Genomic DNA, 21,689 nt, shown 5'->3' on the forward strand with positions numbered 1-21,689 from the left:
TCCTTCAGGACATTACGGCTGGGATTCACTAACGTCACTGAGGTCGAGTGAGAATCCCTGACCGGTGCTAATCTATTACCTTAGTGACTGCACAGTCAGGTGTGTGAGCATTAAGCTAATGAAGGGACACCACTACTGGACCCGTCAGCTCCGAACTGTGGACGCACATTTAAAAAAAATCAATAAAGTCTCTTTGTTCTGGTTTATTTTGGCCCGTTCATCACACGGACTGAGAGGTTCTGTCATGCAGTGGCCTCGGGCTTGTCTGTACTTTATTTATCTCACTACATGGGATTTCAGGAAAGCAGGGACACATTTATTTCAAGTGTAAATAAGCAGAAAATAAATGGAATTCAAGCGAGGCGTAAACCTCAGAACTAGATGTTCCGTTGCGTGGGCAGTTCTGGTCTTCAGGTGAATGGATCTGCTCTCATGGTTTGCAGGAGAAAACCTGAGTCACAGTCTTGTTCCTCCAGGCAACCTTCCAAATCTCCGTGTGACACCGAAACGTCTGAGAAATGACAAAAATGCACCAGTGGAACCAAGTCAGAATGTTGGGTATTGGTTCGGTTTGATTTCCTGTTCATGGCCAGAACTAATGGGACTATAGGTTCTATCCTGCTTCTGAGTTTGTCTGATTTATCGCACGCACCTGCTGCAGGCGTCCGACGGGCTGGAAGTCACAGTCGGACAAGCTTCTGTTCTCCCGTTTGCGACAGACGGTTCTGGAAATGTCAAAGTCCACGATGTAACGAATCCCCTTCACCACCTGAAACACACGAGCGGCTGAGTCCAAGCACAGGTTAGCTTCGGTACAGGTGTCCACCGGTGTTCTACCTGCCGCTGCGCCCTGCGGACGCACGACGGTCTGAAGAGGAAGGCGTCGTTGGAGCGGTTGTTGTAGGCGCAGGCTGCGTCCAGAACCACCTGCCGGAGGCCGCGGTCGTCCCGGCTGATGTTGTGTGGAGACCCGGGCATGGACCGTCCAGGAGGGCTGCGCGTGGCCAGCCTGGCCTCTGAAGGAGACGACGAGCATTAGACCGATGAGCGGTTTGTGCAGCCTCTAGGCGGCGCTAACTGGGCTTTACTGGACCACAAACTGGTCATGTCATCGCCCACGTGCATGTTTTATATAGGATGAAAACGTGATGATTCGGTTTTAGTTACACCGTATAAATCAGAGGATGAACCCAGCTAAGCGCTGCTTCCTATGAGCTTTCGCCATGTGACGTCACTGTTCAACAGTTTGTTCCTGCTTCCTGTTCAACGGGTCAGACGCGAAGAGCAAACAAGTTCGGTGTTAAGTAGCAGGTTTCTGTCTGGGCTCGGCTCGGTCCAGGATAGTTTTGGGACGTTTTGTCAGTTTTATTTAAGTTTTACTTCCAAACAGAAACATGAGCCTTGCAGTGTGAAAACACAGAATGACAAAGCGTCAGTGTCTCACCCAGAGCAGCCAGCAGCAGCAGCAGCAGCAGCGTCTTCAGGGCCATCGCGTCTCTGTCACTGTTTCCTGTGGAAACATCAGCTGGTCACACGCTGATGTTGCTGCAGTATAGCAATGGTTTGTCTTTTTTTTTTGTCTCGGCTCCTGAGGCTCCCAATCGGCTCCTAATGTATTATCACTCTGCGCCTTATATTTTAGCCGAATTAAGCAATTATAAATGGTTTGTGTGTTTTCAGGTATGTTATTCCGTGTTTTCAGAAAAGCATTATTGTAGTGCATTTTTGTATTTAAAAAAAATACACAGTCACATCATTTTCATAACACTTTAAATAATAGACAGATATTTTCATTTTACAAAGTCTGCACTCAGGTTTTCCGTCTCCAATATCATTAAAATGCATCCAGATGTTCTTTTTCATTTCATTTTTTTGGTCGTTTTTTTACCTTTTTTACCAACGCTCCCTGTCTGTGTACCTATAACACTACACTCGCCAATTTAGGACCGTCTGCCCCTTACGTCAATCCTCGTACGTGATTGGCCGAGTGGTGCGGCCATAAAAGTAGTCTGGCATTTGTGTGTATAGATTTTCAGAGCTGAAACTTTCGGCTGTTCCCAGTGGGAGTCGGCTCTTCACGTTTGCAATAGCATCGTTTTTTAAAACCGGCTGTTCACTACTGCAGGAGCTTTGACTCATGATGACGCTTCCTCTCAGCGTCTTCCTGCCTCGCTCTGGCTCCTGCTCAGACCCCTCACCTGTCTGTGTCGCACAGTCCTGTCTGATTCTTCACAGCTGCTTTCTGTCAGGTAACACTAAACACTTTATTTTGCCTGATCTCAAATATTTGTTGTTGCTGTAAAGGGTCATGTGTGAGACTACTGCAGGATTGACTTTGTGTTGAGTTGTGGTTCTGGACACATTCAAGCCTGTTTCCTGCTGTTGGGTTACTGGTGGATGTGTCTTACTTTAAGTCTGTTACTCAACCAGTCAAACCTTTTACCTGCTTCAACCTTCCTGTTTGGCCAAAGAAAAGTTCCACCAGGCGATTGGGCATTCGGCCATTGCTGTGTCTGCCAGGTGTTTTGGCTTTGTCTGTGGTGTCTGGACTCATGAAGAATAAGAATCAGAAAGCCATGATGCAATGATGATGCTTTACAGATCTTCATCCACTGGTGGACCTTAACCAACCATCAGGCTTCTCCCTGTAAACATTAAATCTCAGTCAGACGCAGCTCAAGCGCCGCCTGCTGGCGCTTGTTTCCATTTTCCTGTTGTTTCCAGCAGAACAGACATTGTAGCAGGATTAGAATGATAATTGATCAGGGTGATCAGGCATAAAGCGCTCAGTGATGTTTGCAAACATTCAGCTGTGAAGGTTTAAGACAGGGAAATGAAATGTAAGGTAAATTGTTAGGCTTTCCAGCCCCCTCTGATCTGATGGTGATTATTTCACTAATCAACTCAAATATTAATAGTTCAAATCTGAAGCAAAAAACAGATTTACAGAATTAGAAAAAGAGTGAGTTGGACTGTTTTTCCTCTGAGAAAAGACACAGACATCAGGCTTTCACCAGGACCGGGACCCACGGGTTTTCAAGCTACAGGCTGAACCCCACCAGCCTTGGCTCAGGTGTGTTCCGACCAGCCCAGGGTTGGTCTCCTGGTTCTAAGAACCATTAGGAGAGATACTAGTGTAATCTTCCTAATGTTAGTAATAAAAATTCAGCTGATTCAGAAAAATGCCAACAAAGAAAACCTGGTGCTGAAAACATTATTTTGCCAAATTTCCATGCTCAGTGCCTCAGCGCCTCCACTACACAGGATTCATTCAGGATTATTTTTTAAAACAGAAAATCTATTTTGTTGCTTATTCGGCCTAAATATTACAGCAGCAAATTAGTCATTTAAAGGAAAACTCAATAGGGGTTGACCAAAACGATATTTACGAATCAAGGGACACTCAGATTGTTCCATAATTTCTATGCGGAGAAGTTATCATTTATTCCTCCCGTAAAATGCCTGGGCAGATGATTTGCTGTGGGCTTGAAAACTACAACTACTGCTTCCTGGTTTTCTCTTTACCTGCCTCAGCAACGGTTGGGCTGAGAGGGGGTGGCACCAGGCTGAGAGGGGGCGGAGCCAGTCTGCTGGAGCACAACTGCTCTGTCTGCCATTGTTTTTCCTCGCATACACGTACAGCACTAATATTCAATAGCCACAGGTCCTGCTGTAGATTATTTAGAAGACAGCAAGTTCTTTAGCACAGTCTGATATTCGTAGTTAGTTGTATGAGCCAGAGTACAGTGCCAATGAATTACGCCTTATGGAGGAGTACAAAGCTACCCGTAAGGAACCGGCACCTGCAGCAGAGAGCCCAGGGCCAGCGTCTGGCAGAGCCAAAGACTGGCATCCTGCATCAGACAGCAGCGAGCCAGATGCATCGTGCCATTGTGTGCACCAATAGAAGCACAACTAAATATCCCAGTCCTGCAATGAATCTACCGCTGCCGACTCCTCTTGGATAAAAATGCGGCTTCTACAGCTCACTGTGTTTATATGCTATGATCAGTTAGCAAACTAGCCTCAGGACAGACCAGAAAAAAAGCAGCTGGGACAGAACGGTGGAAGGAGCACTGAGGAAGTGATATATTTAACAGTTTATTTTTCTAGCTTGCTCTGTGAAGTTTAAGTACAGTTATGAGCTGCTTCTTGTGTTTTGAACTGTCAGGAGTAGCGCTAGCTTACATTACATTGCTGTTTTTACATTACATTACATAGACATACAACGTTAGCCAGTGCATTAGCTTGGCTGGCAGCAACTGTAATACTAAAAAAAGAATTTATTTCATCCTTTTTGTAGCTAATATTGGCCGGTCATGTGTGGTCACAGACTCTTTGAAGGGACCACCGTCTTGTTTTTCCAGCCACTAACAGCAGACGAAGAAAATAAGGGATTTAAAAAAAAAATAAGAGGGTTTTGGCTAAATGAAGAATCTCTGGCTTTCTAACAACTGTCTGCTTAACAACTTAAAAACAACGTTCGTTAGATTTAGTTGTGCTTCTTTCAGCACAGCAACATGATGCATCTGGCTGTTGGAGGATTCCGGCCTTTGGCTCTGCCGGAATCAGTGGGAGCAGTTGCGCTCCAGCAAGCTGGCTCCACCCCTCTCTCAACCCGACCTTTGCTGGGGCAGAAAACCAGTTGTAGTCTGTGAGCCCGAGGCAAAAAAGCCTCTGTCGTGTTTCAGAGGCTTTTTGCAGAGGAATAAATGGTAATTTCTCGGCATAGATAATATGGAGGGTATGGAGTGTCCCTTCATTCTTAAATACTACCCAACATCGTTTCAGTCAACCCCCATTTAAAAGCTCAGTAAGTGACTGAGATTCAAGCAGCAATTTAAAAACATGTTTATGCGGCACTAACATGCGAAATACATTTTATTTTTTTGTTTTCCAACTCAACTAAACAATAACTAAAATGTGCAACAATCTACTAAAAATCTTCTTTAAGTGCAAACCACAGTCCAGTTGTGCTGCAGGTCTGGTTGCTGGAACCCGTTGGGTTCCTCCTAACATCTTGTCACCAACCCAACCTCCTGCCTGAGGCTCCAGGTAAACTAGAGGGATGACAGGCAGGTCCCTCCTTGAAGACAGCTACCAGTGGTGGTTCTTAGACAGGTAGGCGATGAGCGCCACGGCCACACCTACATAGATGCCCGTCCCAATGGTGATTGACAGCACGGCCAAGAAGAGAGCCCGCCTCGAACTGGAGCTGGCCAGATGGAAGTCTCCTTTGGACACAGCCTTGTTGGTCTGAGGGGGCAAATACAAACAGCTGATCAATGTTCTGATCATGGCTACAGACTTGTGGTTTCTGTTCATAGAAGCAAAGCCATTATAGCTCAAGATCCACAGACTACAAAGCAACTGTAGGAGAGGCGGCTAAGAGCCCCAGCTGCTATTTGGACTGTGGGAGGAAACAGTTATACCTAAAGAATCATCAAAAAGCGTGTCATCAGAGTATCTGGTCTGTAGCCAGACCTTTGTGGTTCTCCTCTGCTCTGTGCTTATTGTCAGCCAGCGCTAACACAACTAAGCAGCCTTGTGGTACCAATACAAGGCAATAACCCAGAAAAGCCTGGGACGATGATGGGTGATGTTTAGTCGGGTCAGTTCAATCAGGTCAATCAGAATAAGAAAAGCTTTATTGCCAGGTCCTATAGAGAGCACTTTACAGAGCTAGAAATTTTTCTTGGTGTTGACAGGTGGTGCATCACAACATACATACAAACATGACATAGTAATGCACATGAAGGATAGATTAAAGTTAGATGGTCTGAGGTGGTGTGACCTGTAAAGTGGCAGTGACTGTCCTTGGGTTGGGGGGGGCAGCTGGGGAGAGTTGGGGCACAGTAGACTGGCTGCAGTTGGGAAGAAGCTGTTTTTGTGGTGTGAGGTCCTAGTCCTGATGGACTGGAGCCTCTTGCCAGAGGGGAGGGGCTGACAGTGTTCATGTCCTGGGGGAGAGGGGTCAGCTACAATCCCGGCTGCCCGTCTCCGGGTCCTGGAGATGTGCAGCTCCTGGAGAGACGGGAGGTGGCAGCCGATCACCTTCTCCACTGAGTGGATGACGCGCTGCAGCTTGTCCTTGTCTCTGGCTGTGGCCGCAGTGAACCAGACTGTGATGGAGGACGTGAGGATGGATTCGATGATGATAGTGGATAAGTTCACCAGCATCTTCGCAGGGAGGTGGAACTTCTTCAGCTGCCCCAGGAAGTACATCCTCTGCTGAGCCTTCTTAGTGATGGAGCTCATGTTCTGCTCCCACTTGAGGTCCGTCACAGAGAATGACAGGGGCTGGGTTCTTCCTGAAGTCCACTGTCATCTCCACTGTCTTCAGAGCATTGAGCTCCAGGTTGTTAGCACTGCACCATGACACCAGACTGGCTATCTCACTCCTGCAGGCTGACTCATTTCCGTCAGAGATGAGGCCAATAAGAGTGGTGTCGTCAGCAAACTTCAGGAGTTTGACAGACTTGTGTCCAGATGTGCAGCTGTTTGTGTATAGGGAGAATAACAGGAGTGAAAGGACATGGCCTTAGGGGGATCTGGTGCTGATTGGCTGGGAATCAGCACCAACTACAACTTTCTGGGAACAGGGATGATGACGGAGGGTTTGAAACAGGCTGGCACATGACATGTCTCCAGTGAGGTGTTAAAGATGTCTGTGCCTGTGCTTGGCACAGTGCTTCAGGGTGGAGGGGTAGACAGAGTCCGGGCTCGCAGCCTTGCCGGGGTTCAGCTGTTTAGAGTTTGTTCACATCTTCCTCTTTGATGGAGGGAGGTTTGAGCGTGGTGGGGGACGCTAAGGTGTGGAGCTGTGTGGGTGGATCAGGTGGGGCCGTGGGGGAAGGGTTTTTGCTGGATAATGGGTAAGGAGTAAGGATGTTAGGGCTGTAGTTAAAGCCTTAATGAGATCTATTAATGCTGGAAACATCATTAACAAGCAGGAAATGGGTGCTGTAATCTCTGTTTCCTTTCCAGTGAGATTTAATTAGACTCAGACCAATCCAACGTCTTGGCCTTGGTGTCAGTCAATCAGAGTCCTCAGGCAGAGCTGCCTTCTGTGATTGATTTAGAGCTGTTCCCACAGTTAAAGCAGAATAAAGGACAATGTCGCTGCAGGTCCGAGTGTAGGAGCCAAAGAATTATGTGCTCAGAGCTCAGAGACACCAGCTTAACAAATACAGACTGTTTCAGTCATTTTACTACTGTTCTATAGTGGAGATAAATTCAATCTCAAAATACCAGTGATTTCTACTCTAATTGTATTGTTGCACAGATTATGCTCTTTTATGTTCAGGAATTCATTTGCATGCTGCATTTCAGATAGACTTTGATCTGTGCCAGTGATTTCTATCAGTTGTGTCCTGTTTCTCCTCAGTCTCTGTAGCAGTAATTAGTACTGATGTGTGCTGACTCACACTCATGTTCCTGTTTTCACTGAACTTTTCCTTTCATGACTCTCTGGGTAAAATAAACTTCTCCTCCTCCTTAGATTTTTTTTGCACAGTGATGGAATACAGAGGTGTTGCAACCCCTCCAGTTTCCTTTGCAGCTGTAGGTATGTAGTTGCCATTGAGATTGCATCCACAACACAACAATGACACAACTATACTGAAAGCCTAATGATTTCTGCACACAAAACATAAGGAAGTGGAACACACAACCTCAGACACCAAGCATGTGTCTGAGTATCGGTTAATCAGCTAATCATCACACTTGGGACACAAGCGTAGACTCACACAGCAGCTCCAGCTGACTGCAGATCAGTTATAAAAGCAGTATGGCGTCAGCATGTAGGAGCCACAGCAGGTTCAAACCCTGACTTACAGCACATTATGTACACACGACTACACCGTACATGCTGTCAGGTGTGTGTGGGCGGGGCCTCACCTCATGTGACAGGTAGAATGCTGCAATGCCGAGGGGCCAGAAACAGCAGAGCATGGAGAAAACGCTGAGGCCCAGATGATCTCTGGGAGGCATTAGCAGGAAGGTGTCTTCACTCTCTGAGTCACACGAGTAATCGCTCTGATGGCACAGGTGACAAACAAACGGGGACTTATCCTCCTTACCGATGTGGAACCTTGTGGTCAGACCAACGGTAAGACAGTACAGATTAGTCTGGCTCTAGTAATTTTTGTATTTTGGAACAGGTACATTCAAATTCTGTGAACACTGATGCTCAGCAGTCGCCTGACATGTCGTCTTTCACAACTGATACCTGGTCTGAGCCAGAACGACGCTGCCTTCGCTTTTTCATTAATCCCTTGGTCCCTTGCTCTGGAAGGCCACAGTAGATTAAATTGGACTTCAGAAACTAAATTTCCAGCTAATGTTTTCTGAAGCGATTGTCCATTAAACAGCAAATGTGTAATTTAGAACAGCAGCTCGCTAATCTCATTCTGGATGGACATAGAGAGAAGTGATCAGTTAAATTGAGCATCAAAAGATCTTCAACCTTCATGGGGGGAAAAAAACACTGCATGAGGCTACAGCCTGTGGAACACCTGTAAGCACCTGAGAAAACACCTGAGGTGAAGATGCGAGAACACCTTGTAGAACACCTGACAGGACACCTAAGAAAACACCTGGCAGAACACCTGGCAGAACACCTGAGACAAAATCTGAGTGAACACAAATGATTTCAAACTTGCTGAAAACAAAAACTGAACTGTGTTGTTGTCCGATAGAGGAAGGAAAAGACGTTGGAGGAGGAGGGTGCAGGTGTAAACACAGAAAGAACAATAAGGATGAGGAGGTGACCAGCTGGAGAGCAATAGTGAACCTAGAGGACCCCAGAGGAACTGCAGCTCCTTTGTTTATCCGGTTGGTTTATACCTAAATAGAGAAACTTCTCACCTCCAGCTCCTGGAAGTCATCGTCATCGTCGATGTCGTACGACAGCGTGTGAATCTTTGAATCATCTCCAGAAATCTCCAGAAGCTTCCCATCAGCAAACAGCATCACCTCTTTGGAGGAGACACCAGCTGAGGAGGAGACATCGGGACCCAGGCCCTCAATGAAAGTGGTCTCACAGCAGTCGCCCCCCCCAGCCTCTCCCCATGCTCGCAGGAAGAGGCTGGGGTCTGATACCACCTGGTGTGGGAGGAGAGCACTGGGCTTTAGCACCCGAGGAGACCCCCTGCTGTGCTCCTGGTGGGAGGGAGCTTTCACAACCACCTGGTATTGAGGAGACGAGTACAGTGACAGTAGTGCCTCCCGAGGCTCCACCCCCAGGCAGTAGGTGTTGATGAGGCCATTTTGTCTGCAGCCATCTCCCCCAGATCCTCCTCTTGGTGACGCTCTCCACAGTTTAGAGGCGGTTTCAGCCTCTTCTGCTCGGCTCCCGTCCATTCTTCCGCCCTCCATCCCTCCTCAGACTGCTGCTTACTCTGCCTGTCAGAGGGGTTTCTCAAAGTCGCTGGAGGTTAGAACTCCTCTGAACAATGATAGGGACAGGTGCACACAGGTGTGGAAGCAGCTGGGCATGTTTGGGTAAGTGGTGCCACCCTTAACGCCCCTCTGGCCCTGTCTTTCTATAAACTCACAACCCAAATATCAGATGGTCCCTGAATGCAGCAACACAGAAAGACACAAACATGTCATTATGCTGGTTAATATGAAATCATAAATAATTTTTATATTTGTACATTTTGTCCTAACGCTTCGTCTCATCATTTGTTTTAGACTTCAACATGGCCTTTAGTTCTGTAAAAATCCCAGGTTTCTACGTAAAAGCACCTGAACAGTGGTGAAATGTAGGAATAACCTACATGTTATTCCTACATGTGTTTTGGGTGTGCTCAATGGCTGTTCTATTTAGCCAGCTCTCTCAGGTGACACGAACTGAACTGAATTAATAATCAGCAAATTAATTACAATCAGTCATTACATCTCGTGATATCTTCTTGACAGGTCAAAGTACTGAGGAGGTGACCGTTTGCTGCTCTCTTCGTTGGTCCTGTGTAGATCTCTGGCGGTTCTGGTGGGTTCAGTGTGTTTAGGAGCTGCACGAACTGCGCCAGCCCCATGAAATAATCCCGGTACATTAATAATACAGCTGAGCTTCAAAGCCGCCCGGAAATCCCACCGCCCACCATCCGTGTCCAACACCAAACACGCACGCGCCCATGTTTACGACACAGCGTACACAAATGCTGCATGCAGTGAGATCATTGGCAATACCGACAGTGTCACCGGCTCCGATATCATCGTAGTGAAGCTTGAGATGTCCGAGACAAACACGCACGCGCATACTCACCTCCCAAGGTGAGCATCCATGAGTTCTGCACCAGATACACAGCGCCCCAGGCTGCGTGGAGACGCGAGAAGGTCCCCGTTGAAGGAGTGGCACGCAGGCAGTAGGACTGGAAAAAGCGGTCTGGTCGGAGGATAGTTTTCCTGCAGAGGAGGAGACGGGGGCATGACTGTAGGGGGCTGTGTGGAGGAGGATGTGTGCTGCATACAGAAGAGCTGCGTGGTGGGAAGCAGCAGATTCGACTCCTCGTGGTCCTAGAGCCGCTCAGAGTTGCTCGCCATCAGCTCACGTAAGAAAACAGTAAAAAAATCAAGTTAAATTTTACTAAATTGTTTCATGCGACTTAATACTTTATCATGTATTGTTAGTTTGTTAGCACGTGGGTGGGTGGCGCCAATCACGTCGTTATCAGAAGGAAGGTGTAAGGCCGTATAGAAGAAGATAATCAGCAATAACAGAAGTATTAAGGAAGTGTTTATCTTAGGAGTTATTTTTGTTTCTAAAATTATGTACCTTCATTTTTACATGATGCATTTAGAGTCCTAATTCATAGGGATGGTAGCTGAAGCCTCATGAAGCTTCCATATATGGAAGTCCTTCAGATTCAATCCAATTCCAATCCAAATACATTTGTCAAATGGCAATTCAATATGCAATATCGTCGTTCAATTTGAAAATGCATTTTGCATTTGGCAATTCAATACTCCAGTTTAATTAATTAAAACTTAATAAATTGCATTTCGTATTGCCATGTTTTTTGTTGTCTTTATTCAAATGGCAGTGCATTTTGCAATTGACAATTCCATATGCTATTTGGTCATTTAATTTGAAAATGCATTTTGCATTTGCAAATTAAAATACAATATGCATGTTGAAAATGCATTCTGCAAATGGAAATGCATTATTAAAAATGTTTATTCAATACCAAGTTTCATTAAATAAATGTATAAATAAAGAGTTAGTCAATTGTGTGTGTGTGTCTTTATTCAAATGTCGACAGCAGACAGCCGGATTGCATTGCATGATCTGTGAACGAGCTCCAAGAGTCTCAAAATTAAAAGCGTCGTTCAAGCTTGATTGGCCAGAGTTAAACTGTCCTAACCAATCAGAAGCTGCAACTTCAGCAAACAGACAGAATGGCGGAGGCAGCGCCGTTAGCTGCCAAGCACTGCTGAGACTTGTCGGAAGAACAGAATAGAAATAGCAATACTCCACCACCGTCAGACAAGCCTGTGTGCTCCTGGGTCACCGGTTCTGTGTCTGTCTGCCAGACGTTTAATGCCGTTGTCGTGCCAATAAGTGGCTGTCTGCCAGAAATCGTTCCGTCGGGCGACGGAAATAATTGACCGCTATAAAACATGTAGAGTAAGATTTTCAAATTATGGCAGTTTGAGTTCGAGACAGAAATAAGCAGCTGTAGACCTACACAAACTGAGCTAAACACCTTAACGAGGTGAAGCGAACACTTTTTAATAATGCATTTCCATTTGCATAATGCACATTGAATATTGAATTGTCAATTGCAGAATGCATTTAAAAATGTATATTGTATTTTCATTTTCAAAATGCATTTTCAAATTAAATGACAAATTATGAACAAAACAAAAAACCATGACAATACGAAATACAATTTATTACGTTTATATTTATGCTTTTAATTATTGAAACTGAGTATTGAATTGCATCTTTTAATATTGAATTGCCAAATGCCTTTTCAAATTGAATGACGATATTGCATATTGAATTGCCAATTGACAAACTGACAAATGTATATAAATTAGATTTGGAGTCTGAAAAACCTCCCTTCTCACCCCACGCGGGTGGTCTCATCCGTTTTTCCAAGCTTGGGTCCGTTTCCAGAGGCCAGGGAGCTTGAGGGTTCTGCGCAGTATCCTTGCTGTTCCTAGGACTGCACTTTTCTGGACTGAGATGTCGGATGTTTTTCCAGGGATCTGTTGTAGCCACTCCTCCAGTTTGGGGGTCACTGCCCCCAGTGCTCCGATCACCACAGGCACCACTGTGGCCTTCACCTTCCAAGCCTTCTCCAGTTCTTCTGAGCCCTTGGTATTTCTCTAGTTTCTCAAGTTCCTTTTTCCTGATGTTGCCATCGCTTGGTATTGCCACATCCACCACTACGGCTTTCCTCTGCTCTTTGTCCACCACCACAATGTCTGGTTGGTTCGCCATTACCATTCTGTCTGTCTGTATCTGGAAGTCTCACCGGATCTTGGCTCGCTCGTTCTCTACCACCTTGGGAGGTGTTTCCCACTTTGACCTTGGGGTTTCCAGTCCATACTCTGCACAGATGTTCCTGTATACTATGCCAGCCACTTGGTTATGGCGTTCCATGTATGCTTTCCCTGCCAGCATCTTACACCCTGCAGTTATGTGCTGGACCGTCTCAGGGGCCTCTTTGCACAGTCTACACCTTGGGTCTTGTCTGGTGTGGTAGATCTGGGCCTCTATGGCTCTGGTGCTCAGGGCCTGCTCCTGTGCAGCCAGGATGAGTGCCTCTGTGCTGTCCTTCAGCCCAGCCATTTCAAGCCATTGGTAGGATTTGTTGAGATCAGCCACTTCATGTCTCAGGCAGTGGAGCACATCCTCTGTGCTCCACGGTGCTGGATTTGGGGTGGAACCCTCCATGCATTGTGAGGAGTTTTCGTGTCTTAACATCTGTGGTCTTTATTTCTTCCTTTGGCCACCTTATTATTCCCGCAGGGTATCTGATCACTGGCAGGGCGTAGCTGTTTATTGCCTGGGATTTGTTCTTGCCATTGAGCTGGCTTCTTAGGACTTGCCTTACTCGTTGGAGGTATTTGGCTGTTGCCGCATTCCTTGTTGCCTGTTCAAGGTTGCCGTTTGCCTGTGGTATTCCAAGGTACTGTAGTTGTCCTCAATGTCTGCTATTCTTCCTTCTGGGAGTGAGACCCCTTCTGTGTGGATTACCTTGCCTCTCTTTGTCACCATCCTCCCACATTTCTCGAGCCCGAATGACATCCCGATGTCCGAGCTGTAGATCCTGGTGGTGTGGATCAGCGAGTCGATGTCTCGCTCATTCTTGGCGTACAGCTTGATGTCATCCATGCAGAGGAGGTGACTTATGGTGGCCCCGTTCCGGAGTCGGTATCCATAGCCAGTCTTGTTTATTATTTGGCTGAGGGGGTTCAGACCTATGCAGAACAGCAGTGGGGACAGTGCATCTCCTTGGTATATGCCACATTTGATGGATACTTGGGCAAGTGGCTTCCCATTGGCTTCAAGGGTGTTTCTCCACAACCTCATCGAGTTTGCAATGAAGGCCCTTAGAGTTCTGTTGATGTTGTACAGCTCCAAGCATTCAGTGATCCATAGGCTTTCTTGTAGTCGATCCAGGCTGTGCACAGTTTGGTGTGTCGCACTCTGCAGTCTTGGGCGACTGTTCTGTCTACCAGGAGTTGGTGTTAGCTAGTTGTTTAGTTATGAATGTGTTAGCCTAAGGTACATCCCTGCCTCTTTTTTTTTGCTCCAAATGTTTACTTAACAGATTTGCTTGGTTTCAGCAGCTGGTTGCACCCCTTACCCCCCCCTAGACTAATTGACAGTTACGCTAATACCCCCACACATTTCCTTTAAAAAAAAAAAAGCACCAATTACAATGTATTACCTTTAATTGCAAGATTGATTCGAAAATTTCTGGTTCTGAATAATTACCAGTCGTTAATGAGACTACTTTAGAGTTCAGTAAATAAGAACTCACAATTATTAGGGTGCTTTAATTCTGAAAGGGCTTAATCTAAATCTTTTGCTTTAATAGGGCTATTCTTGCTATTGAATGATAAATTATGACTATCTAATGACTATTTTATAGTTTAGTAATCACTCAACACACAACCTCTAAATCCTTTCAAAATAAAACACCAATGTAATTTATTACCTTAAATGGCAATATTTTTGTTTCTGACTGGTAAATTTTTATTTACTAGTTATTAAACTATTACACAGTAAAGTAATTATTTAGAAATACTTTCTTCAAATCAAAAAGCTAGTCAGCTTATTTATGATTGTCAACAATGCACCTTGGTCAACTTTTTAATCTTTGACATCTTTTTACCTTGGTCAACTTTTGAATCATTGTCATATTTTTAATCTTGTCTTAGTATGACCATGATCATCTTTTTAATCATCGTCTTTTTAATCGCCGTAGTCAACTTTTGGACGTAGTCAACTTTTTGACGTAAGCAACTTAATCAGCGTTTGGCATCGTTGCGGCAGCAGATCAGCTCTCCCACGTAATTTCTCGAGAAATTACTTTTTCTAGTTCATACTCCATTGCTGTTGGTGGCGGTACTGCATTATAATGTTGTTTAATACACACCAAAAGGGAGAAGAAGAAGGAGCAGCAGAAGAAGAGTGTCCGTTCGACTAAAAGAAGAAGAATCCGTTTCTGTCAGTGCGCAAATGCGCGCCCTACTGTGCACAAATCTGGTGGAGACCGATGAAAGCAACGCAACCAGGTGGGGAAACGTGTCGTTTAGGGCATAAAAGGAAACAGCGTTTGAGGGGGCAGACAAGAACTGAGGACGTCGTCTGCGACGCGGCAGGTAAGCCGGACCCACGGTGCGCGGAGCTGCGCGGAGCTGTGCGGAGCTGCGTCAGTCAGGCCGCAGCGTGTGTCAGCGCAGCCCCCGGCTGGGAAGTTAGCAGGGCGGCCCTCCATAGTTACTGTACACAAGCGTTTTGACCAGAGCATGACGCACCACACTGTTAGAACATTCAGAGGATTTCTACTTCATGCTTAATATCTTCACATGAAGACGCTTTATTTCAGTTCGCGTAAAGACGAACCACCAACAAACCAAACGTAACTTTATGGAGCCCAGTTAAACGTTTAAAGCTTTGACGGTTTGTCATCAACGAGTAACGGGCTTTGTAAAGAAAACAATGTTTGTATCGGACGGCCCAAAGGAGTCCGTCTGCTGCTAGCGACAGCAGAGCGCAACGGAACCTAAATCTAAGATGTACAAGTGGGATTTGTTGAGACGTCCTCTGTGGGACGTATACTGTGTGGGTCGTGTTCACCGTCCCCATTAAAAGGGCGACTATGAACTAAGCAGCGAGTAATAATAAGAATGAGTAGTTAGTTGTCAGTGAACGTGAACTGAACACCCGGGAACGAGCCGTTAGCAGACGCGCTTAGCTTATGTGTTTCGTTCAGGGACGGGTCTATATCCTGAAATGCAACAACCCCATAGCCGTTGCTGAATCGACTCAATGACTTATGATAATGAATGTGCATACTGGAAGTCTGTTTAGTATTCACTTCAGCGGCTATGGGCGCGTCCTGTCATCGCTGAGTTCTGGTCGTTATGAGGCAGCATTCGGTTGGAGTTTGATCAGGCATTAGACGGAGCCCCGATGAAGCTAACTACCAAGCGACAACACGCCCATCAGCCGCGGCAGCGCATGTGATGTTGGGCTGTGGGCGAAATGAAGCCTCGTGGAACCTAGAACCTGGTAAAGAGGAAGCGAAAACGAAAGTTTGAATTTGTAACCCGGACAGTGGAATGAATTCAGTCCAGTTCACCGTAATAACGTAAAACATCACTATAAAGACGCGGATAAGGGGCCTGAGGAAGAATTCAGTCTCAGATGGAAGACAGTTACGCCACTAACGTATGTTGTAACACACCTGAGAGCTTAGGTTAGGTTAACGGCCTCTTCTGTGTGTTTGCTCTTTGTGTCTCTTTGCCTAATCTGACTTCTTCTCCTTTGTTGGATCCTGTGTCCTCTGATGATTCCTTTTGTTGGTCCTATATGTCCCCCCCCCCTCTCTGTTAATGTATTTTTTTTTTAACCTTTGACCTTCCTGTACCCTCCCCTTTTTCTGGGGTTCATTTTCATGACTCTGTCTAATGTCTGTCCTGTCTCTGGCTGTCCTCAGTGACCATGGTGGGCGAGCGCCGCAACGGGAACCTGTTGGTCCAGCTCGGCCCACGGCTGCAGGCTTATCCTGAGGAGCTGATTCGCCAGCGTCGCACCCATGACGGTCAGACAGAGTACCTGATTCGATGGTGCCTTGTCACACTTGATAACGGCTCCAGTTCTGCGACCAGGTCAAGCGAGGCAGTGGGGGCTGGCAGTGGCAGCACTGACGTGGGGGGCGGTGGCGGTTCCTCATCTGGAGATGCCAAACCAGAGAACATTCTGATGTGGATGTCAACAGAGGACGTGTATGCCAACTGTCCGATGCTGCTGGGGAAGAGGAAGACAGACACCCAGCGCCCCTTGCAGGCGCAGGAGAGCCAGCAGGGTGGCGATGCAGCAGACGGCAGTCACAGGAGCAGCACAGAGTTCCCAGCAGACGTCACCTTTGATGAGGTGGAGTTGTCTGACATGAAAGAGGACGTGAAAAACTTGGTGCGTCGAGCCAGGAAGCAGATGGCCAAGAAGAATGATTTTTCCATCAGCATCACACACACCATCCACGTGCTGAGCGCGTATGCCTCCATCGGCTCTCTGGTGGGAGTTTTCAAGGAGACGGGAGCTCTTAACCTGCTGATGGAGCTGCTGTGCAACAAGGAGACGCAGACCCGACGCAGCGCAGGAAAGATGCTGCGAGCGCTGGCCTCACACGACGCAGGTAAGACTCATGCATCACACACACAACACTGTACCAGGATTCCTCTGTGTGGAGAGAAACTGTAGGTGTTGACTTCACACGTTTTTACCCTCGCACTCCAGCGGCTTCGGACTTTATCACGCCATTCAGTGGTCAATATCAGTGGTTATCAGCCCATACATATGGGCCGGTAGGTGCCCACCTACCTGCTGGCAGCGGTGGATAGGTGCAGTAGGTCGCCGTCATTGATAATGGCTCGGATGATTTAACCAGCAGAGTCAGTAGGCGCTGTTGAGCGGTTGTTGTTCAGACGGGACGATCAAAGTTTTTGATTTTGTTTTATTAGCGAGCATAACTTGCTGTATTGTGTATTGCTGTATAGCTAACTGTAACCTGAACCCCCCACCCGTTATCCAGCCCTAACCCTAACCACAATAACCTCTAAAGCTGCTTAACATAGCAACTTAGCTAGCTGTTAGCTGTTAGTGAGTAGGCAGAGCAGGCACCTACTGGCCCGTACGAATGCGCTGATAAATTCTGATCAGCCCATTCGTTAAGGGTGATAACATCCGAAGCGGGTGCACACTCCTTGTGTGTAAGGAAAAATTTGTGTGTAGACAATGTTCTATATATTGTACTGCTGCTGCAACATGGAAATTTCTCCATTGTGGGACTAATAAAGGTCTATCTTATCTTATCTTAGTTAGAGGTTTATCTGGCTGTGGCTGGTGTTCGATGCAGGTTTGGCACAAACATTTATATACTAGTTTTTCACTCTCTGTTGTTCTCAAACCTTTTTCAGTGGGATTATGGAGAACCCCCCCCCCCCATATCATTAGTATGATAGAAAGGGAATAGACCTCTAGAAGAGCAGCAGAGGCCGAGGGCGTGTTTGGTTAGAGCAGAGCAAGGTTAACGCCAACAGACAGTAACTGCTGCACTGTGCAGTGAAACAGAACCTAAACCCATTAATCCTTGACTGATCCTCGGCTACAGGTTCTCATACCACTTCCTTCAAAGAAAACTTAAAGAAAACCCAGTAGGCTGGCTCTGACACTGCCCGTTGCTGGGGCAGGTACAGAGTAAACCAGGAAGCACCAGTTGTAGTTTTTGAACCCACGGCAAACCATTTGCTGGGGCGTCTTACGGGAGGAATAAATAATAACTTCTCTTCATAGAAATTAAGGATGAAGGGACACTCAGATTGTTCCTTTTAAAGGGGACCGATGATGCAAAATTCCCTTTTTAGACATTCTGGAGCATTCCTATGACTCTATGCGTCACACACACTGAGCACGGTAGAAGTGCTTTTCCTCATTTATTTATATTTTTTGCCACATTTTGCGACTTTATCCAGCGAAGAGACACATCATTCTGTTTTGATACTGTGCCTCCCACTTTTGTCACGGGAGGCAACTCCTCCCTGCAAATCCTAAACCACCACCCCCATGGATGATACAGAACCAAAACTGTATTTACGCCATTATCTCCCTCCCACTCACATGAACAGATGAAATAGACACCAAAGTCTATTCACTCTACCAAGGATCAACATGTGAGGACTTTGTGTGTTACTTTTATTTTTAACGGACCAGTTTCTGCAACACTACCTCAGCATTTGTATTTATGTGAACTTCATTTCATCTTGGACTGCTTCGAGAATGAGGGTGCTACAATGCTGCGTTTGCTTCACGGCTCCTGTTGAAGAAAGTATCTGTTCCTACAGTCCGTCACCTACTCGCAGCAGTAAGTATCTGTTAATGTTAGTCTGTCTGTTTTAAAATGCACTAAATATGCGAAGCGGCAAGGTTTCACACGATTCACCCGGTGGAATCACTTGATAAAAGGCAGCTCCAATGACTGCCAGTCGTAGTTGTGTTGAGTAAGCCGTTATGGCGCCAACAGCCCTTTGCACTTCAGAGCTAAAAGCTGGGTGATCACTACAATGGGAAATTGCAGATAAACGCGGTTATGTCTGTTACTACCCTGTCAATTAGTCATGTCTCTACAATAAGTGCTGCTTATCTGGTCAGTTACCCATAGCTTGTGTAACATAGCCATTACATTTGTAGGACCTTTACAATAATAAAATTTACAGTAAATGTAACATTGTCTTTTTCTATACTGTAGGGGGGCTCATCCCAGTTACCCAATGGGCAAAGAGGTTGTCAAACAGAAACAACTGTAAACTGTTGAGTAGACATCTGCTACTCAGTGGAGTGAAGGTATGTACATTTTCCAACTGTAAGATCAAGCAAAAGAACATTTTAATTGGTATAGACTGTTTAGATTTTATATATATTTTTTATCCTTTTGTGTGGTTTATGTTTTGTCTGGTATTGTGTTTTGTTACACGGGTTGTGACCTATATATTACATACTGAACATTTCACTAATCTATTGCAATACCTTTTTTTTGATGAGGAGATGGTAAGAACAGCCGCAGCCTCCATCTGGTAGAGCACTGCTTCTGCTCAAAGTTTTCCAAATAGTGATGAGATCACCACATCTCCCCAGTCATCTGTTTACATCTATACCTGTCCTCCTGCACAATCAAATCTTCATCATAACCAGTTTTACCTACACCTACCCAGGACATGGGCTGTTTACCCTACTTTCATCCAGCAAAGAACTTCTACTACAAGCCCCTGCAAAAGCTTCTGTCCTCAAACCCCCAGACCTCTCAACTCACTCAGCAATCTATCCTTTGCACATTGGAGTGTGAAGATAACAGTTTGTTCCTATGGAGTCCTGATGCATTTTCAGATTGACAATAAAGTTGGCTTTGGCTATTACATATTTTACTGAACTCTGTTTATAAGGGGAAAACACTTTTATTCAGGAAAACATAGTATTGAAATTGTTTTTCTCTTTCTAACATGATAAGCTATAAGGGTGAACCAACAGTGAGAAAAAGCATGTGTAAATCTAAATTAAAAATTCAATTGTTAAAAAAGATTCTTAATGAGTATTGCACACACAAAAAACACATTTCTACTCAAATGGTAGATGAGTTATTCCACAGGTGGTCTAAATCCAATATACAGTGAGGGTTTTATCCATCATGATGCATGAAGAGGTGGGAACTTCATCTTCAACTTCTTCACCCCAGGACTCCCCAGCACCAGCTGACTAGCCTCTGTAGACTAGACACCTGTAACTACTTGAGCTACAGAGACATATTACTGTCAGGTTTATCAAGAATGATCAAAATACATCCCTTCTTCTTTTTTTTTTTTTTTTTTTGCTCCGATTGTTTACTTAACAGATTTGCTTGGTTTCAGTAGCTGGTTGCACCCCTTATCCCCCCCAACCCCCCCACCCTCCCGCATACACACCCTAAAGCAGAAACCTAACCTATCCACCAACACAGCAACATCACACACATTTTGGATTAGCTAAATAAACCATTAAATAAACCATAAATCAGGAAGAGTATATATATTCTATATGTAGCGGATTCAAATTATTAATAGTTTGATATTAATGCCGAAACATTAATATACCTCGAAGTTGGGGCACCAGGTTTGTTTTAAAGCTGAAACCACGCTCAATCTAGTCAACGCCAGATATCAATTCAATGAGTTACCACTCATGAACACCAATAACCACTTTCTTGTGATAAAACCAAATCAGTCTCTTATGCCGTGAATTCTTGTCGCTGTTCACTGACCTCTGCTTAAATCTGAAGAGCAATGCACACAAAACGAGATTCCTTTTAACGTTTTATTAATCTAACACTACTGGATATATGAATAACATAATATGGAAATACTCAAATAAACAGAATAGAAAATGAGAGAACGATCAGAATGAGATGATGAACAGTGAATGAATCAATGAGTGAAAACCCAAAGAATGGTCAAGACCTGAGTGTGTGATGGCTTTGATCAAGCGAAAAGAGTATTTGTCTCTAACTAATTCAAATCTAAGGATAACTAATCAATTTGAAATGTTCAATTTTAGCGCTTTGAGAAACACCAGAATTCTCAGAGGATCAGAGATGTTCGTCTTGCCTTAGTTTGGAGCTGTAGCCGCTGTGCAGCGTCTCCCGTTACCGGTTGGTTGAGCAGGCGTGCCCTCTCTGGTCCAGGTGCCACGGCCTCTAGGCCAGGAATCGTCGCCCGCGATTGATGATGACGGCTCGGGTTCAGCGAAGTAACAGTCAGCCAGGCTGGATTTTCCAAGGTGTTTCAAAGCGTTGGCGCTACTTAAACTAGCCCAAAAGCAAACGGGAGTTTGATCAAAAATAGCGAGTCAATTAAGGACTGGTTTTGATAGTTTCAGTTTCGCGGAGTTTCTTGATGACTTTCTAACGTAACAAAAATCGTTGTTCGTTCGTGTTTCTAAGTTTAACTTAGGTTTACAAAATTTAAGAACAAAGGAAAATTAAAGAAAGGTAATGCGACGCAAAAAGAAAAAGTGAAAGAAGTTTGAAGATAGAGGGAAATCCGTTTTGCCTTGGGTGTCACTGGTTTAAATACCTCTGGGGCAGTGGTCACTGCAGGGCGGAGAAATGACTTCAACCAGTGGTGAAGAGTTCGCCTCTTCAGATCAGGAATCAAACTATTTGATTTGGATCACTCCTAAATCTGGGATAACTAAGCTTTCCTCTTTTCATCAAGCTCAAAGTTCCATCACACCATAACACAATAAACATGTAATGATCACTTTGACACTCAAATAAGCAGAGAAGTCAGAATGGTTAAACAGCAATATTAAATGCATAGAATATTAAGGTCTTATATGTGATCCCTTACAAATGCTGTAACAAATTAAATGTTATTCATGATGCCTGGCCTTGTCTTATGTAACACCCAGTAAA

The 21,689-nt window shown here is 45.2% G+C and overlaps 3 protein-coding genes across 8 annotated transcripts in view; 1 reads left to right on the plus strand and 2 right to left on the minus strand.

Moving 5' to 3' along the window:
- Nucleotides 1–188: 188 nt before the first annotated feature.
- LOC114842155 (cystatin-F) lies at nucleotides 189–1,616 on the minus strand. Its single transcript, XM_029127727.3, has 4 exons — nucleotides 1,445–1,616; nucleotides 838–1,016; nucleotides 653–769; nucleotides 189–511 (listed from the first exon to the last, which is right to left on the minus strand). The coding sequence occupies exons 1-4, from the start codon at nucleotides 1,488–1,490 to the stop codon at nucleotides 431–433; spliced, it is 423 nt and encodes a 140-aa protein (XP_028983560.1). The 5' UTR covers nucleotides 1,491–1,616; the 3' UTR covers nucleotides 189–430.
- Nucleotides 1,617–1,753: 137 nt separating this feature from the next.
- LOC114842152 (synapse differentiation-inducing gene protein 1) lies at nucleotides 1,754–16,046 on the minus strand. Of its 4 annotated transcripts, XM_029127722.3 has the most exons (5): nucleotides 15,936–16,046; nucleotides 10,271–10,410; nucleotides 8,869–9,578; nucleotides 7,900–8,037; nucleotides 1,754–5,256 (listed from the first exon to the last, which is right to left on the minus strand). In XM_029127722.3, the coding sequence occupies exons 3-5, from the start codon at nucleotides 9,376–9,378 to the stop codon at nucleotides 5,098–5,100; spliced, it is 807 nt and encodes a 268-aa protein (XP_028983555.1). In that variant the 5' UTR covers nucleotides 9,379–9,578; nucleotides 10,271–10,410; nucleotides 15,936–16,046; the 3' UTR covers nucleotides 1,754–5,097. The 4 variants fall into 4 exon arrangements, with proteins under 4 accessions (XP_028983555.1, XP_055358447.1, XP_028983557.1 ...); XM_055502472.1 differs by lacking the exon at nucleotides 15,936–16,046 and having other exon boundaries at nucleotides 10,271–10,700; XM_029127724.3 differs by lacking the exons at nucleotides 10,271–10,410; nucleotides 15,936–16,046 and adding an exon at nucleotides 9,902–10,256.
- Nucleotides 14,646–21,689, plus strand: part of LOC114842135 (cullin-9) — a 28,538-nt gene continuing 21,494 nt past the window's right edge. For 2 of the 3 annotated variants that reach the window (XM_029127682.3, XM_055502466.1), the window contains exons 1-2: nucleotides 14,646–14,847; nucleotides 16,188–16,886. In XM_029127682.3, coding sequence (XP_028983515.1) covers nucleotides 14,742–14,847; nucleotides 16,188–16,886 — 805 coding nt within the window. In that variant the 5' untranslated portion in view covers nucleotides 14,646–14,741. Of the gene's footprint in view, nucleotides 14,848–16,187; nucleotides 16,887–17,781; nucleotides 18,612–18,995; nucleotides 19,091–21,689 lie in introns of those variants that run through there. The other variant, XM_055502467.1, reaches the window with a different exon arrangement.

Source organism: Betta splendens, chromosome 15, assembly GCF_900634795.4.
Source record: "Betta splendens chromosome 15, fBetSpl5.4, whole genome shotgun sequence".
NCBI classification, from domain to species: Eukaryota; Metazoa; Chordata; class Actinopteri; order Anabantiformes; family Osphronemidae; genus Betta; species Betta splendens.